We start from the raw sequence: 16355 nt of genomic DNA on the forward strand, positions 1-16355 counted from the left end.
ACTTTTATCACAGTTTGCTACAAAGAGTTAAATGTATGTTCTCATCTTCCCATTAATAAAGTGTGAACACCTTCCTTCATGAAAAGGTTGATTTCTTTGTTTTCCTCTCTTTTAGGCGAAGTTACAGCACTGATAAGTCGCCTGGATCCAGCAATGCCGCGTCACCAATCTCCCAGAGGAAGGACATCAATCGGTCTGAGTCACTTCGGGTCGTCTCAAACCGGACTCACCGTATCTTCCGCCCATCTGACCTCATCCACGGAGAAGTGCTGGGGAAGGGATGCTTTGGACAAGCCATAAAGGTAGATTTGAGTTGGCAGAGACTCCTTAGACTCATTAGTTGCATGCTACATTGTAAATGTAGCATGCAACGAGTCATACTGAAAAAAATCCAGGAGGGGGAAGCATTGAGATGAAAGAAGTGTATAGTGGAAGGCGGATGGAATGACTGGGGATTTATCACATCAGGGAATTTTTCTTTTTTAAGTTTTGTCTCTTAACATTGCTTCAGTCAGTGTTGCTTAACTTGATTTGTGCATTGTGTCTTGTTAAAGGTGACACACAGAGAGACGGGTGAGGTGATGGTGATGAAAGAGCTGATCCGCTTTGATGACGAGACTCAAAAAACATTCCTCAAAGAGGTGAGTGGAGACAGACAATCTCAGAGACTTCAGACTGTGAATGAAACATAACACAGAGCAGCTTGTGCACAAAAGTTATTGTTGTTTTTTTCTTCTATAAGCCAAAGCTAAAGATTGTAGTTAAAGTGAGCCATTCCTGAATGTGGGAAAGGGATAAATGAAAAAGGCAGACGTCTCACACCTGAAGAGAAAATGAAATTAAAAAGGCATAAACTCCCCTTTGAAATAATATCAGTTCACTATGCTCACATAGTCCTGTCTCCCAAAAATGATGGCTGGGCAGATTTTATTTTACCGCCCACATTAAACTTTATCTCTCTGCCGACCTCCCTAAAGAGAGCCGATAGCAGAGGATGACTCAGGTTCAGATTTCTGTGAGGCTTTTTGGGGTTTGAGGATCTGAATCACTCCTCGTGTTCCTGTTTGGCGCTAGATTAGCCTCATTCATCCAGTTAACTGCCTCCTAAATGGGATGTTTGAAGCTCAGAAAAATGGTTCCACTTTAGTTGTGGATTATGAGTGGGTATTTAGCTTTATTATTGGGTTGAAACAGTGATGAGTCTTGTAATTAGAAAAGTGAGTAAAGAGATTCGCTGTAAAATGAGCCCCAATCACAGCTAAGCAATGATTATTACTCGTGCTGGCTGCTTGTTTGTAGGTGGCCCAAGTCTTAAATTACTGAGTCTCGTGTAATCCTCATCGGTGAAGATTAGAAAAGAAGGAGGCAAACATTTCAGATGTCATGTGTAACAGTGGCGTGCTGCCTCCTCCATGTGACTTTAGTTTTACCAGTAGTGTAGTCACATTTGTAAAGTAGCAGAAGTAACTGCAAAAATATTAACACTGACTGTCATAATTTGTTCAGGTGATAGTTTTGTACTGTGAATATTTAAGATCCCTTACAGCTGCTGTGGACTTTTCCCAGAGATGTTACGACAGTGTGTGAAAATAAATAATTATTTCTGTCTTTAAGGTGAAAGTCATGCGATGCCTGGATCACCCCAATGTGCTCAAGTTCATCGGAGTCCTCTACAAAGACAAGAGACTCAACTTCATCGCAGAGTACATCAAAGGAGGCACTTTGCGGGAAATCATCAAGAAAATGGTAAACAAATGGGGGGGTGTTTGTTTCCTATATGGAATCCCAATGCACGGACTAGCATGGTTATTATTAATAAGGATAATAATAAAAATAAAGAAGAAAGGATTCATCACTTTATACCAGTATGTTACATTAAGTTGTGTGTTTTGGTTTTTCCTATAGGACTCAAACTATCCCTGGAACCAGCGGGTCAGTTTTGCTAAGGACATCGCTGCTGGGATGGTGAGTGTATATACTGTTAATACACTCTGGAAAACAAAGGTTTTTCTGCATGGAGAAAGTGGTTTAGATCATTATTATTGTTTTGCCACTGCATACACAAAAACACAGAACACGACACTGCCAGACTCTAAAACATACAGAGGGAAGTGAAGATGGTGCGGTTGTATTGTCAATAACAAAACATAACCAAGATCATAACCTTATAAATAAAAATCAAATCCTGTTGAGCCAAGAGAAAAGTAGAGATCAGTGGTTGTGAGAGATAACCACCGCTTCCTGTTAGATGCACTCTGAATATCTGCTGTACACATACTTTTTGCTTTAGTCTTGCTGTTGTCTCCCTCTAGTGGTCATGTTTGTGAGCTACAACACTTGTGAGGTACTTTTCTTACTATAAAGGTTAAATCGGAGCATAAATTCCTGCAGGATAAGAACACAGGTTCTCTGGATTCCCCCCCAGATAGCTGTACAGTGATGCATGTCAAGCATGACTGTGTCATTGTATATTCAGCAAGAGCTTTTTGGCAGTGTTCTACTTACAGATTATCAAAAGACTGTTTATTTATTTTTATTCTTCCCGCCTTTCCTTCCTCTCCTATCTGTCTGTCATTCAGGCATATCTGCACTCCATGAACATTATTCACCGGGACCTGAACTCTCACAACTGTCTAGTCCGAGAGGTAAGAACTTGTCTTCCTGTACACTTTTGTGTTTGTGCCGACATACCTCTGCACATACAGCATGTTTTCTTTAAGGATTTAGGACGGCGCACCTGCCATTCGCTCATACAAAAACAAAAAAGGCCTTTGTTCGCAGTTGCTATGGGAGACTAAGACGACTTAAAAAACACTCCACACAAGAAGCTTAAAGCAGAAACATTCAGCTTGCCGGACCTAAACAAGGGGAGTGCTGAACACGTGTCACATGACAACAAAATGTTTGCCTGACAGCCTGGAGATTAATTTTAAGCTCACTAGCGAAGCTTAAAGCTGATTCACCACAGATATATCCCTGAACACTATGTCTGTCTTTTTTTCAGAAGTGATGATGTTGATAGTGAAAAGAGTGAATCCAGAACTAGTAACTAGCAGGTTGACGCTTTTTTCAGACAGTGTTTCCCTCAAGCTGTAAAGCGAATGAACTAAATATGCCCATTTCCTTTATGAAAAGTGAACAAGTCATTAAACCTGTCAGCCTGTGGTCTCACACACAAGCTGTCCCCTGCTCCCAGCAAGTGATTTCATTGCATCTGACATCATTTTATACTGTGAATGTCGTTAATGTGAATACTTTGTGTAGTAAAAATCACATTTAGTGACTTTTGGTGAGTATGCTTGTTGCATAAAAATAAAATGTTTTGGCATATTTCACTTTAAAGAACAACACAGTGGTGGTGGCAGACTTCGGGCTGGCTCGACTCATGGTGGACGACAAGAACGGGGAAAAGCTGACGCAGGGAAAGCTGTCTGGCATCAAGAGGCCCGACCGCCGGAAGAGATACACGGTGGTGGGAAACCCCTACTGGATGGCTCCAGAGATGATCCATGGTATGAACTACAGGAAGTGATCCATGTCCTTGCTTACCTGTGCTAATCACAAATATTTTATTGAGTATGAGATCACCAAAAATATTTTGTCTTTTTCCATCGCAGGGAAGAGCTACGATGAGAGAGTAGACATCTTTTCCTTTGGTATCATGCTCTGCGAGGTAAGCTATCCATCAGCTGCTCTGGATATTTTGGATTCCTGAAATTATATTTTTTTCATGAATAAACCCGGAGATCTCAAATGTCTTCAGGGCCTCCAGATGATAAAACCAGTCTAAGGTGTTATTCTGTAATTAGAGGAAAAAGTTAACACTGTCAAACCTTGAATTTAGCCTCATATGAAACACACCATTACATTTTATGAGGGGAACAGTCTTCCTTCTCCCAAACTCCACATTTCTTAGAGGGGGAAAATTGCTTTCCGACTGAGCATCCAGCGCCACAGTGATGAAGGCTTGCAGCCTGGCCACACACCATCCACATAATTTGGGCTCAACAGTGTAGGAGCTCCAGTATGAGTTCTCCAGATGAACGTTATTATCCAGAGAACATTACAGGGATTAGAGGGCAGGAAAGCAAAGAAGCCTTCATGTGGCTGCTGACGGGCACACAAATGATAGTTGTGGTCTGCTGGCACCATGAGCTTCTGTTTGGGGGGTTTGCTGGTTTTCAGCTGGAGGGCTGACCAAGACTGGGGGAGACTTCTGACACTTCGATCTTTAACTCTTTTTGCTCTTTCTTGCTCTTTCCAGGTCATTGGCAGGGTGAATGCTGACCCCGACTACCTCCCCAGAGCGACGGACTTTGGACTGAACATCTCGGGTTTCCTGGAGCACTACTGTCCCACCAACTGTCCCCGCGCCTTCTTCCCCATGGCTGCTGTGTGCTGTGACCTCGATGCAGACAAACGGTCAGACACCAGATTCATTTTGACATGTAACCTAAAGGGACAGTTCACCAAGAGTTGGATTATCACAGGAGCCAGCTTTTTATTTACAGAGGTTTTTCTGATACTAACCAACCAAAAAAAACTATTTTCTCAATCCTTTGAAACTGACCTAAACTTCCAATTCTAACAACTTTGGTTACTTCAGCACATTAAAAGGATTAAACAAGCATAAATCCTTCACTGTGTTGTATGACTAACTCAAGTAAACGCCCGTCAGGTACCTGGATTTTTCAATTCTGAGCAAAAAAATCACGTTTTATTGTGTTTTGAGGTGAACTGTCCCTTTAATTTATAACAAAAGAACTTGATAAATACAAATAAATTGGAGAGGTTTACAAACTGTGGTGTCCGTCTGCTTTCTTAATACACAGGCCTGCTTTCTCGAAACTGGAGGAGTGGCTGGAGAACCTAAAGATGCACTTGGACATCGGTCTGCCCCTGATGTCCGAAGTGGATCAGCTGCACAAGGCCTTCTGGGAGCACCACAGCATAACACGTCCTGAGAACGGCCTGCACACCCACCCCAAGCAGCCAGAGTAGACCCGAGCATAACAGGGACAAGTGGGACGTTATCAGTAACCCCCACAGGGGTGGCGACCACCTTGCCTGGATTGGCGCAGCGGGCGGAGGAGTCATGTAAATACCCCTCCGTGTTTGCGGGAGCAGACTGGCTCAGGCTCAGTAAATAGACTCAGGGGGAAAAATGTCAAACTGAGAAAGCCACCTGCGCACACATATTGACTTTCAAAGTAAAATCAAGAGACATTAATTAGAATTGCTTGATTCTGCTGCACCTGAAGCTACAATGGAACACATCATATGCAATCAGACCCGACTTTCAAATCACAAATCAGCTCTCGAATCATGTAGATTTAACTTTAGAGGTCATACCAGGTCAAGAATACTTGCTGTACTATTGTAGTGTGTATATTCATGTGGAAATATGATCCCCCCGCCCCCACCCCTAAAAACAATGCATACAGCAGACCTTCACTTTAGGCATCTACAGAATATATTGTGCAGTAGGTGTTTGCAGGTTTGGTTTTGCTTTCTGTTTGGACGTCAAAGACGAGGGAGTGTGAGTGTGTGTGTATGTCTGTGTGTGTCGTTTAGAGGTTTAGATCGACTCATGAAGCAAACCCTTTCAAGCTTTAAATAGTTCACAGAAGAGCGCATGACTGTAAATAATGCTGTCAGGGCAAATCCTGGTTCTTCGTGTCCCTCTGACCTCATTTGGTCACAAACCACTAATCTACTTGTGTTGCTGCCCCTCTCCCCTATTTCTTGTGTAGCACTGACTTTCACATGGAGGTACACGCACCCCTTTTTGGCCTAGATTTGGTACGTTGTCTCTCAGTTTTAAGAGCCGTTGGCATATCTCATCCGCACCGACATTTAAAGACTTAGCAGTGTACATAACCTATGACAATGTAAATGTTTTAAATATAGTAAATGTACAGACATATTTTATATACGTACGCGACATTGCCATATTTTTATTGGCCGACCAGAAATGGAGAGTAGAGGTTTGACTGCAGTTAAAAAGGCACAGCCGAAAGGTTTTTTTCTTCCCCCCCTCTTCTCTTTCTACATTTCCACCACTGTGGCAGGTTTGGGGCTTTTACTGTTCGACGTATGTGCAATCTTAATCCCTAAAACGTTATTTTAAACCCCGTAAATGTTACATTTTCGTCTTTTCTCTCTATCCGAAAAAGCAGCAGTCAACCTGCGAGCTTTTGTGTCGCCACAGATGTCCGCTGGAATAAACGTTAAAATAATACTGGATCAATCTAATCGCATCAAATGGCTTTAAACTAGCTGAAACTCTAAGACTACTACAATTATATGTGGTTTTGAGAGCAATCAAGCAGTTCTTAAGGGTTCCCTCTTCTCTCGTGTACTGTACAGTAGTTAAGGTACTGCCTCATTACGTCAGCTGTCTGTCTCACACCTCTGTCTCTTGTTTACATGTAAACGCTGGCTGTAAATATCACTGTAGTCCTTCCATTGTCTGTGTGCATCCTCAGAAATAATCTCCTTTGCACCTTCTAACATGAGACATTTATATCTGTTTGTTTGTTTGTTTTTTTAATCCTGCTGATGTTTTCACAAGCTGCATGATATGCTTGCTAGGTCTGCTCAGCTTCTGAACAGAGTTATTTTTGTCTTTATTTGAGATTTAAAAAAAAAAATTATAAAAGAAAGACAAAAAGTGTAAACAGAGTAAGCCGGGGTTTTAAAAAAAGGAAAAAACAAAACACAGCATCCCTCTCTCTCTTTTTGTTTTTAATAGCTATATACCCACTGAAATCTTTTTGTACACATTTGAGTACTTTGATTTGCACTATATAACCAAGTGGCTATTTAAAGCCACGTTTGTTAATTTTTCTCTCTTGGGCTACTTGTGATAAGGAAATAATGTCAGTTCAGGTTGAAATATGAATGCAAGACACTGATAGAGCCTTTTAACTATAAAAAATGGGATCCGGGAAATTCATCCTCTCGATAGCAAACTGTACCGTGTTTGGAGCGTGCTTCTGATTTATTATGAAGATGCATTTACACGGTTAAACTTTAAATACTGTTTTTTGGCAGCAGATTCGTCAACCCCTCCTCTCATATATCTGAGGTAATATTGCTAATAGTTTCGTTTCAGCACCACTTTTTCTACCTAAATAAAGCTAAAGTTTCCAAGCTTTTGCTACCGTGAGGATGAGATGTCCCGGCTCTGCCTGCTGCCTACAGACCAGTCCTTTGCGAATGATGTTCTGTGTTGTTTCTGACTGCTTGTTCCATGTATGACGCCCACAGAGGATGCAACCACTGCTGGTCTTTCTGACAATAGAGCACTTCCTCACCTTTTCATTGTACTCTTTTTGGCTCAGGGCCGTAATATTCTGGAGCTTTTTCTTGATTCAGTTAATCCAGCAGCTTTGCAGAAAACCGCTCCTCAGCACCGACACTGAGAAAACATGTAAACTATGTCAGTATGTACGCTCGTAACACAAATACGCTTCTGTAAAGTGAGCTCCTCCCAGTTTATGTGTTCGTCCGTGGGCAAATTTTCTTTCTCCATCCCAGTCTGAGCCATGTTGAGCATGTTAGGCGTGTCTGTGAGGAAGTGTTGATGATCGCCGAGAATGTCGCCGCAGCACTTCTTTGCAAAGGATCGTTACCTCTGAACAATGCTGTGCCTTTGTTGTAAGCTAGCCTTGCCAACGATTTGAAAACATGAACTGATTTCCCTTTTTTTAATGTATCATAAGTGCAAGCCTGATTCAAGTGGGTTGATTATCGTTGCTGAAACCACGTTGTATGAGATTTCATCTTGTTCTGTAACATATTTATATTTTCCAGATCTCCATTGTTAGTTTTGATATTTTCATATTTCTTTTTTGTCTTATTTAATTTTTTTCTTTCTTTCTTTCTTTCTTTTTTACACAAGCTGTGAAAACAATTCTGCACTTTAATCCTGAACGTTTAGACTCTGAGGAGGCAACTTTTTTTTTTCCATTTTGTCACAGCTACAAATAAAACTGTTGCTCCTTAAAATAAACCAGGTGTCTGTTCTTCTTACACAATACTATGCAACAGTCTGGAGGCAGCCTTTGTTTCTTTATATGGTGCGAGGAAAATGGGAAATGTTTGCAGCAGTTTAATGAAATATGCAGACATGCATAGAAATACTGTATATAAGGCAACAACAAAGATCCAAGCTTGAAAGTCAATATTTGTCTTGACCACTTTTATTCTCCAACACGGCATGAACAAGCAGCTTTCTTGTCATTTGTTTAAGCAGTCTTCAGGAATAGTTCTGGTTCCTCTGAAGTGATGTATATAAAAAATGATGTGTCACTTAAGGCTTTTGTGCAGTATTATATCTATATTCACTCTGCGATTAACCTCCTTCCACTACTGAAGCACCAGTGAGCTCTAAATATGGTTGTTCCGATGACATGTGCTTATCTCGGAGAGCAGTATCAGCACTAGCTGCAGAGAAACTGTGTGGGCAACATTAAAGTGATAAAAATAGTGCTTGTTTCAACTTGGGATGATGGAGGGAGTGAGTATTTTAAAAAAGTGTTTACAAAGCAACCACCAGATGTCACCATGTGTCTCTTATTATATCCGCTCATCATTTAGATTCATTTACAGTTAGCAGTATACACCTGTCACTACTACTGTTAAAAACAATAAACAAACACAGCATGAGTGGAAGACATGTTTACAGCTTTTTCTTAAATTAAAGCGCACAGTTTAAAGATAATTGTATTAAATCAGAAACAGTCCAGCTAAAAGCAAATATACTCTTGTAGTACTGCTGAAGTCTTAATATTTAAGCATGAATTTCAGTGTTGAGTTGTGGAGGTGCAGTTTTCAGATTCTAAAATGAGAGTATGTAAGTAAGAAATTAGTGAGAAATGCAGTTATCACAGCTTCAACGAGGTGTCACCCTCAAGTGTGTTGCTTTGTCACATCAACACTTTTCACAGATCTTCAGCTGACTCCAATCTGAGACGATACAAACTGCAGATCTTCATGTCTGAGAACCATGAAAGAGTTGAAGTTGTATCCTGCTTTATTCCCTTACTTGGAGTCACGGTTTTCATTTTTAATTATAAAGAGAAGATTCACAGTCAGATTCTTAAGTGGTCTAACGGGCTGATTAGTGTACATCAAACAGTTGCAAGGGTTGGATGTGCAGAACAAAGTTTAAAAACAGCTTTACTCCAGCAGCCATCACTCAGATGAACAAATTGTAGCCTTTTTACTTTGTGGGTTACTGAATGCTCAAAATGATTTAGTTCTTTTTTTCAATCTTTTTGTACTATGCTTATGTTGTCTGCTGTGTGTTGAAACTGTGCATGTGAGGATTGATGACTCAGGATTACAGAACAAATCTACCTATGGATACAAATAAAGTAACCTGAACCTGTTTATACATCAAAATCAATTAATTATAGATTGGCACTAACTAATAAATACACATGTAAAAGCTCAAATTTTAGGCTGGTTAGACGAATGTTTCAGCCTAAGCTGGCAAAGCATCTTATGGGTGGAAACAGCATCTAGCTACTGAAAATAATACTATTTAAAATAAGTAAATTTCCCCCCAAAATTTAAGTGCAATATTTTGGTGAACATCTTGAATCAAAGCCGGATGTCTACACTTCATATGTTTACAATACTTTTGTTCGATTGTAGAATTTTGATAGACGGAAATGACCCCCAACTAATCACCGCCTCCTCCCTCAAAAAAAAAATACTAAATAAAGTAAAAACTAAATTAAAAAAAACGGAGTTTAGCTTTGTCGTTATTTGTGACGCTCCAACGTTCACACACACCTGTGTTTACCTGTCCTCCTCCGATGCTAACAGCTTCCCCGGAGCGCTGCAGTTTATTCCTCTGAGACGCACGTGACCGTTTTTCCCGACGCGCATCCACGTGCGATTGTTTTCATTCCGACGATGCTGCGGCAACCGCGGCTGCTCTCTGACGTCACCGAGCTGGCAGTCAGGAGGCGGCTCGACAGTTTGAACCGCGAACGGAGAGAGAGTGTGTGTGTGTGAGAGAGAGAGAGAGAGAGAGCGAGAGAAAGAGTGTGTGTGTATGTATGTGTAGACACGGGTTTGTCCGGTTACGGCACGCAGGCGAGTGTTTTACAGTCACTGTTCAGATTCGGAGAGGAAATTAAGGAAAATACCGACGAAGAAGAGGAGGGGGGAAAAGAGAAGAAGAAGGTCGCGGCCTTTGGCGCTCAGTGAAACTTTAAGATGGAAAATTCATCCAGCAACAGCCGGTTTCGGTCCGCAATGTTCAACCACGGTGAGTCCTCACATCCGACACTGAATGCGGAGATGCTCGTCTACTTTCTGAATAGGACCTACCTAAGAAAAAATAAATAAATAATCACATGTTCTTCCTTTTAAACGGTATTATTGTTATAATTTAATCAGTTAAACACACAAATCGTCACAATCTTCATCATCTCAGGTCTGTTTGGCTACAGCTCCGGGTTGTAAGCCGGTGATATAAGTGCAGGTTTTATTTTTATGGGTCTACTCAGACAGACAGGACAGGATTGAGGGTACACTTCGTCCCGCTGAATGAAAAATCCTTGGAAAGCCTGGCAGCAGCCTGAGCTCCACACGGGACGACAGCACTATAATTCTGCAGCTAAAGACTCACCACACCGAACTATTTCTGGACTACGCAGATCTGCAGTCAGCTCCATAAATATTTGGACAGTGACACTGTGTTGTTGTTTTTTTTTGCTTTTTTGTTGTTTTTTGTTGTTTGTTTGTTTTTAATCTCTGTAATCTGCTGTGTTTAGCATCAAAGGATTGAAATGAGCCTTTACGAGGTGATTAAAATGGAGACATTTGGCTTTAATTCAAGAGGTTTAACAAAACTCTGGAAGGGGGGCTATAGACATCAAGTGCAGAGTTCCCCCCCCATCCAGCTGCCTTCACTTGACTGGTAATTAGTGTAGCTATGTGCCCTGAAAGGGTTAATGCAGATAAGGACCACAGCTTCATTGGGTCATTATAAAACCAGTGTGGTGAAGTACAGAGGCAAAATGACTGTACTGGGGAGATGGATGGAGAGCTTGGAGTGTATATTACACCATCACCATAAAACAAGAAGTTCTGGTTCAGTTTGTTGCCTCAGATCGCTTTTCACTGACACCTTTATGTTTTTCTTTCTCCTTTGGATGTTGTGGAACGGCATTCGACAGCCCAAAACCAAACATTGGGCTCCACTGTTGGGTTTTTCTAAGCCAAGATATTTGTAAAGTTTTTGTCTTTTTCAGTGGTATTTTAGAAATTTGTGGACACATTGTTCTCTTGACATCAAATAGATTTGGTTCCCTGTTGTAAACAGTTTGAATCTCACCTGTATCTTATCGTGTCGGTGTGGGTACAGAGAGTAGTTTATTGGGCACAGTGATCTTGTGATGTGAAGTACCGGAGGCTGCAGTTGAGCTGAAACATTCCCCTCATTGAAACAGCTACCCTGTGGTGTACTGTATGCACAGAAGGGTTGTGTAATGGATACAAACATGGCGAAAAGAAAGTGGGAGGTGATGAGTGCTCTTGTGCTGAGCGTTCATATGATATTCTTTTCGTGTGTTGCTCATGTCATATGTTGCACCCAGATGATTAGAAATATGCAGTGAACCTTTTACTTTGTCAGGTCTGTGCTCAGTGTCCCTGCTCTAAGTAGTAGTAAGGTTCTACTACTATGCTGATTTAAGCAATAAAACAGCCCTTTAATACACAATAAGACCCAAATCCCTGTTGCAGGAAATGAGACTGTCCAGAGACAGATCTTCTGCATCCCTGATAATTTTTGTGGAGTCTTTAGATTTCACAGCATAGTTCTAAGTATAAATGTTAGTGTTTCCATGTCCTGCTGCTTGCTCTTTCTTAGGTGTCATTTTTTTTCAGAACTGCTGGCATGTAATAAAATAGAACAATTAGTTTATTGTAAACATATGTAACTGGGTTTAATTAACAAATATACCAGATGTACTGTATGTGCTAAATACACTTTTTCACTCTGTTTGAAAGAAGGATAAATATTTTGGGAAGAAGTCAGAGTGATGTGGGTTTAAAATTATCCAAAGTGAACCCAGAGCTGTTTCTATTTGATTTGTATCCATAATAAAATGCCCAAGCTTTAATAGAGCTCAGTCTGTTAAATGCCAAAGATATATTACTCCTAAACCAAATGTTACACAATAGATAAGCCAGGATGCATACTAGAAGACAAATAAGGTTTGAGGGCAATTTTAAACTCTTTTAAACATTTGGATCCCTCAGAGTTAATCATGCAGTGTTTGGTTTGTTATACATTGTAGAGGTATTGGGCCAAACCCCTTAATCTTTGAATTCCAGTGTTTCGTTTAGTCCCATTGTTGCTGGTGTATAAAATCCAGCACTTAGCTTCTTCCCTCCTAAATATTCCACAGTTAGCTGTAAGTGGTATTATTGCAAGGTGGAAGCATTTAGGAAGCACTGCATCTCCACCTGGCCTCAGCAACTGCAGAGCTTCCAGCCTCCTTTGGCATTAACATCAGCATGAAAACTGTGTGCTGGGCTCCTGTGCTAGCATGGGTTCCATGGCTGACAGTGGGTGTTTGGGACAGGTGGCACAGTGTTCCTCAGGGAAAGCCTTGTCCTCCTGCTTTGGCTGTGCTGACAGCCTCGCTGGTGGAGGATCTCAGCATGTAGGTCAAGAGAGAGAAAATTAGGAAGTGAACCAAGTAGCTTTTACACTACTGTAGTTCTGTGAGTCCATAATTAGATGTTTTCATTCCAAAATTTGCAGATATTTTTGGAGAGCTGTGAGTGTGAATGTTAAAGTTATCCGTTTGTTGTTAACCGTGCCATCATGTCACAGTAATTTGGTGCTTCTGGAATCAACACATGCTGCTCAGTTTGGTTTTAAAGAGCAGCAGCAGTAATATGCAGCTCATACATTATATATAGTCCATATGCAGGACTGACTAAACCACCTCCTGTTGCTGCTCTTATTGAAGTGGTTGTAAATGGTGGCAGAGGCTATAATGATCTTTCAGCTCCGTGACCTGTGCCTCAGTCTGCTCTGCACGCTCACAGGCAGAGATGGTCCTGAGTTTAAAGCAGTGAATCAATATTTGTTATCGTGCCAGGAAGCCTTCCAGGATGGGCAGCTTTGAGTAAAGAAATTTGTTTTGCCTCTTAAGACTTGAAGGAATCAGTAAATGGCAAACCTCATGAATAATTTGGATTGTCGCCTGCTCATGACTAATTACTGGAGTGGCCAAATGTTTCAAAAGTGCTAGACTTTGAGATTGGTGCCAGTTTGATGCTATTTTTATCTGAACCTTTCACCAGTACAAGACTTCTGTGTGGAAGTTGGTTTTCAAATGTTATTTTCCTTGCTTTCTGTCAAACTAAACTCCTGGCTAGCCCACTCCAACTCTGTAAACCCACCAGGAGCCTCTGCCCCAAATTATTTACATAACACAAATGTGCAGACACTGATGACTAAATTCCATCCTTTAAGCATGCGGGCTTGTAGCATCCTCACTTGAGCTTTACCACAAGCCACATGCTGATGTTGTTGCTTTTCAAACACCCACCCATCCATCCATCCATCCATTTATCTAAGTTCAAAGTTGGAGAGGTAGGGTACAACCTGCACAGGCTTAAACAGCCAACAGGATCAAAATTTTATTCATTATCCCTTGTGTGTATTTCAGTAAAAGTTGACCCATGTCACTGAAACCTTTTTAAATATCTTGGCACCAGAAAGAAAGAGACAAAGATGTGTTTTTGTTGTTGTGGTTAAATTGTGGGATTATGATTGAATCTAAAAATGTGTCAATTATTTTCGATCTTCAAAAGAATGCTTTACAAATATATATTGGTGTTCCATGTATTTTTGCTTACTTGTTTGTTATTTTATTTATTTATGTTTTGTCGTTGAGAGTGTTGTTTAAAATTGTTTGAATTACTTGATTGAATATTGAGACTGTTTTGGAGCATTTTGTGTTTTCTGGTAACACTTCTTAGATAATCAGCATTTTCTTTGCATTTAGATATTCTCCTAAGTTTCAGGGTTGCTCATGATTTTTCTGTATGACTAAACATTTTGGTATTTATGTGTTTCTTCTCCTCCCCTATGTGTCCGACCTGTGTTGGATGTCATCTTCCTCCGACCAGATGATGAGGTAAGAAATCCTTTTTTGCTTAAATCCTACAACCACAGACAAAGTAGGGCGCTGATGAGGCTAGGCTTGACCTTGATTATCTCACCAAAATGAGGACACTGTGGTTTGTGGATGTCAGGGCATTTTATCCCTGCTAGCCGGAGTTGTTGTTCAGTTTCAGATCAGAAGTCACTTTTCTTTTCACAAATTGCTCTCCCTCATCTTGTTTGTTTTTGGTTTTGTTTTTTTTGCTGTGAATACTTTGAGTGTGAAATGGTCTGGGCTTTTCACCTGGCTTCATGTGAATGGGTGTGTTCACAGAGCCCAGATTTTCTTGTTCCACATGTTCTGCAGAGTGACAGCTGAGAATCTGCTACATGTTCCAGCTTTCTTTTTTTTCTTTTGTCTGTTGGATGATGAAAGGGCGACTGTAGACACTCAAATATGTAAAGTGAAACTTGGAGTCAGCAGCTCTCCTGAACCTGTGCTGCTGTTTGAGTGACTGCAGTCAAGTGTGATCAGCAACCAGATGACTGTCACTTTAGTGTCAAAACCCACCAATGCTTTTGCTTTACTCCTTTGATGTCACTGTCCAAAACCCCACAGCTGTGTTTGGCCCCACTGACTGGGGATGAAAGAGGACGGAGAGGAGGAGGACGGGGTGTTTGTTTTCCATCCCGAGCAGTTCACAGACGAGTGGAGAGGGGTTGGATTTGCGTGGGTGTGACAAACCCCGGTTTCTTTCTCAGCTGCATTCCTGGCCTGTGTGACAGAGCTGCAGGGTGTGTTGACAGAGGGAACAACACCTAGGGAGGAAACTTCTAGCATCTGTCCAAGGCCGAGAAGTGGCGGCTGCTGCTGCTGTAGCTCCTGGCTGGATGACAGCATTCGCTCGTTACTCTCCTGACGGTTTGGCACATCTTTCGTTGGGTATGTGATTAAATAAGCAGATGGTCCGAGTCTGCATAATCTTAATTCTCGCTCTTCAAACCACACCCATTGTTGCTATTCTCATTAAACACAGTCTACTGTATCTACACATCTGAAAGCCATCATTAGGTCCAGATTGACATAAATAAAGCACCCTTCCCCTGCACCCACACCCAGTGGCTGTAAAACCACGCAGGACTGTGGGGTGTGGTGGTTCAAGAGGGTGGCTGTGGCTTCCTTTTGTTACCCTAAAAATGCCACATGCACACACACACACGCACACAGACACAGAGACGTCAGATGGGCAGTACCAGCTGTGGAAAGCATGTAGAAAAGGACGGTTGCTTCTCTTGAGAGAACTTCTCCACACACACATCAGCATGGTGCATTCCTCTGTGGCTTTTACTCAACTAGCCATTAGCTTTCTGAGGCTTCAGCTGCTGCTTGCCACTGCAGCCAACATGCAGGCGCTCTATAGTTGGAGTTTATTAGCCCATTAGCTCGCTAGCGACTGCAGCGGATGCCGGTTTCCCTCTCTCCTCTGATTCTTCTTTGGCTGCGTCTGTTTTTCTCATCTGCTGTTGCTGCAACTGTGCACGCTCTCTTTGGGTTAACTTAGAAACTGGAAATGCAGAATGTCTAGTTTATGCTGCACCACGCCTGTTTGTCAATTAACAGCCATTTCTTTGTTAAAGACACACTCACACTACTTGTTGTCATTGTGAAGTAAAAATAGCAAGCAATTAAGCTCAGGGAATGTTGAATGATTACATTCTGTCTGTCTTGTTTTTCCAGTGGGGTGTTAAATAAGTACAAATGAAAATTGAATCAAGCCTTACCATTACTTAAATGTCTTAAAAACTTCTCTCTCTTTAGCAAGCAAAACTTTAACATGGATAGTTCCATAGCTGTCTTCTTACTATAATGATCATAGCATATTTATGTATATATGTCTGTATGTAACCCATTTCCACCTTAATGAGTTGATCAATCTGAATGAGACTTCGCACGGACATCGTCACACATACAGCGGTTATTAACAGCTTTATGTTTTTGAAAAAGATTTCTTGTGAATCCCTTTTTTTTTCCTTTTTTTTTTTTAAATTTCCTAATATATTATGTCCATTTCATCATCCAATCATCATTGGCGCTGTGATGGAAATTTGCTTGAGTCGCCACAAATTAGAGAGTGAAGAGTTTGAAAATTGCACCAAAGGCCTGGTGCTGTGTGAATATTGTAAAACGACATCAGTAGGCGTTAAG

At 41.2% G+C, this 16355-nt stretch overlaps 2 protein-coding genes across 4 annotated transcripts in view; both read left to right on the forward strand.

Annotated features, from left to right (window-relative positions):
- Nucleotides 1-14710, forward strand: part of limk1a (LIM domain kinase 1a) — a 64552-nt gene extending 49842 nt beyond the window's left edge. For 2 of the 3 annotated variants that reach the window (XM_005915881.3, XM_005915882.3), the window contains 9 exons: nucleotides 116-302; nucleotides 555-641; nucleotides 1615-1746; nucleotides 1906-1965; nucleotides 2580-2645; nucleotides 3344-3512; nucleotides 3618-3673; nucleotides 4265-4422; nucleotides 4833-8013. In XM_005915881.3, the coding sequence (XP_005915943.1) occupies nucleotides 116-302; nucleotides 555-641; nucleotides 1615-1746; nucleotides 1906-1965; nucleotides 2580-2645; nucleotides 3344-3512; nucleotides 3618-3673; nucleotides 4265-4422; nucleotides 4833-5001 (1084 nt within the window). In that variant the 3' untranslated portion in view covers nucleotides 5002-8013. Of the gene's footprint in view, nucleotides 1-115; nucleotides 303-554; nucleotides 642-1614; nucleotides 1747-1905; nucleotides 1966-2579; nucleotides 2646-3343; nucleotides 3513-3617; nucleotides 3674-4264; nucleotides 4423-4832; nucleotides 10289-14175 lie in introns of those variants that run through there. The other variant, XM_005915880.3, reaches the window with a different exon arrangement.
- The window catches only part of sept4b (septin 4b), a 48498-nt gene continuing 42225 nt past the window's right edge, over nucleotides 10083-16355 (forward strand). Inside the window, exons 1-2 of the mRNA XM_014330371.2 lie at nucleotides 10083-10288; nucleotides 14176-14183. Coding sequence (XP_014185857.2) covers nucleotides 10237-10288; nucleotides 14176-14183 — 60 coding nt within the window. The 5' untranslated portion in view covers nucleotides 10083-10236. The remainder of the gene's footprint in view (nucleotides 10289-14175; nucleotides 14184-16355) is intronic.

The sequence above is a fragment of the Haplochromis burtoni genome, unplaced genomic scaffold, assembly GCF_018398535.1.
Source record: "Haplochromis burtoni strain Fernald_Lab_line unplaced genomic scaffold, NCSU_Asbu1 Contig_15, whole genome shotgun sequence".
Taxonomy (NCBI): Eukaryota; Metazoa; Chordata; class Actinopteri; order Cichliformes; family Cichlidae; genus Haplochromis; species Haplochromis burtoni.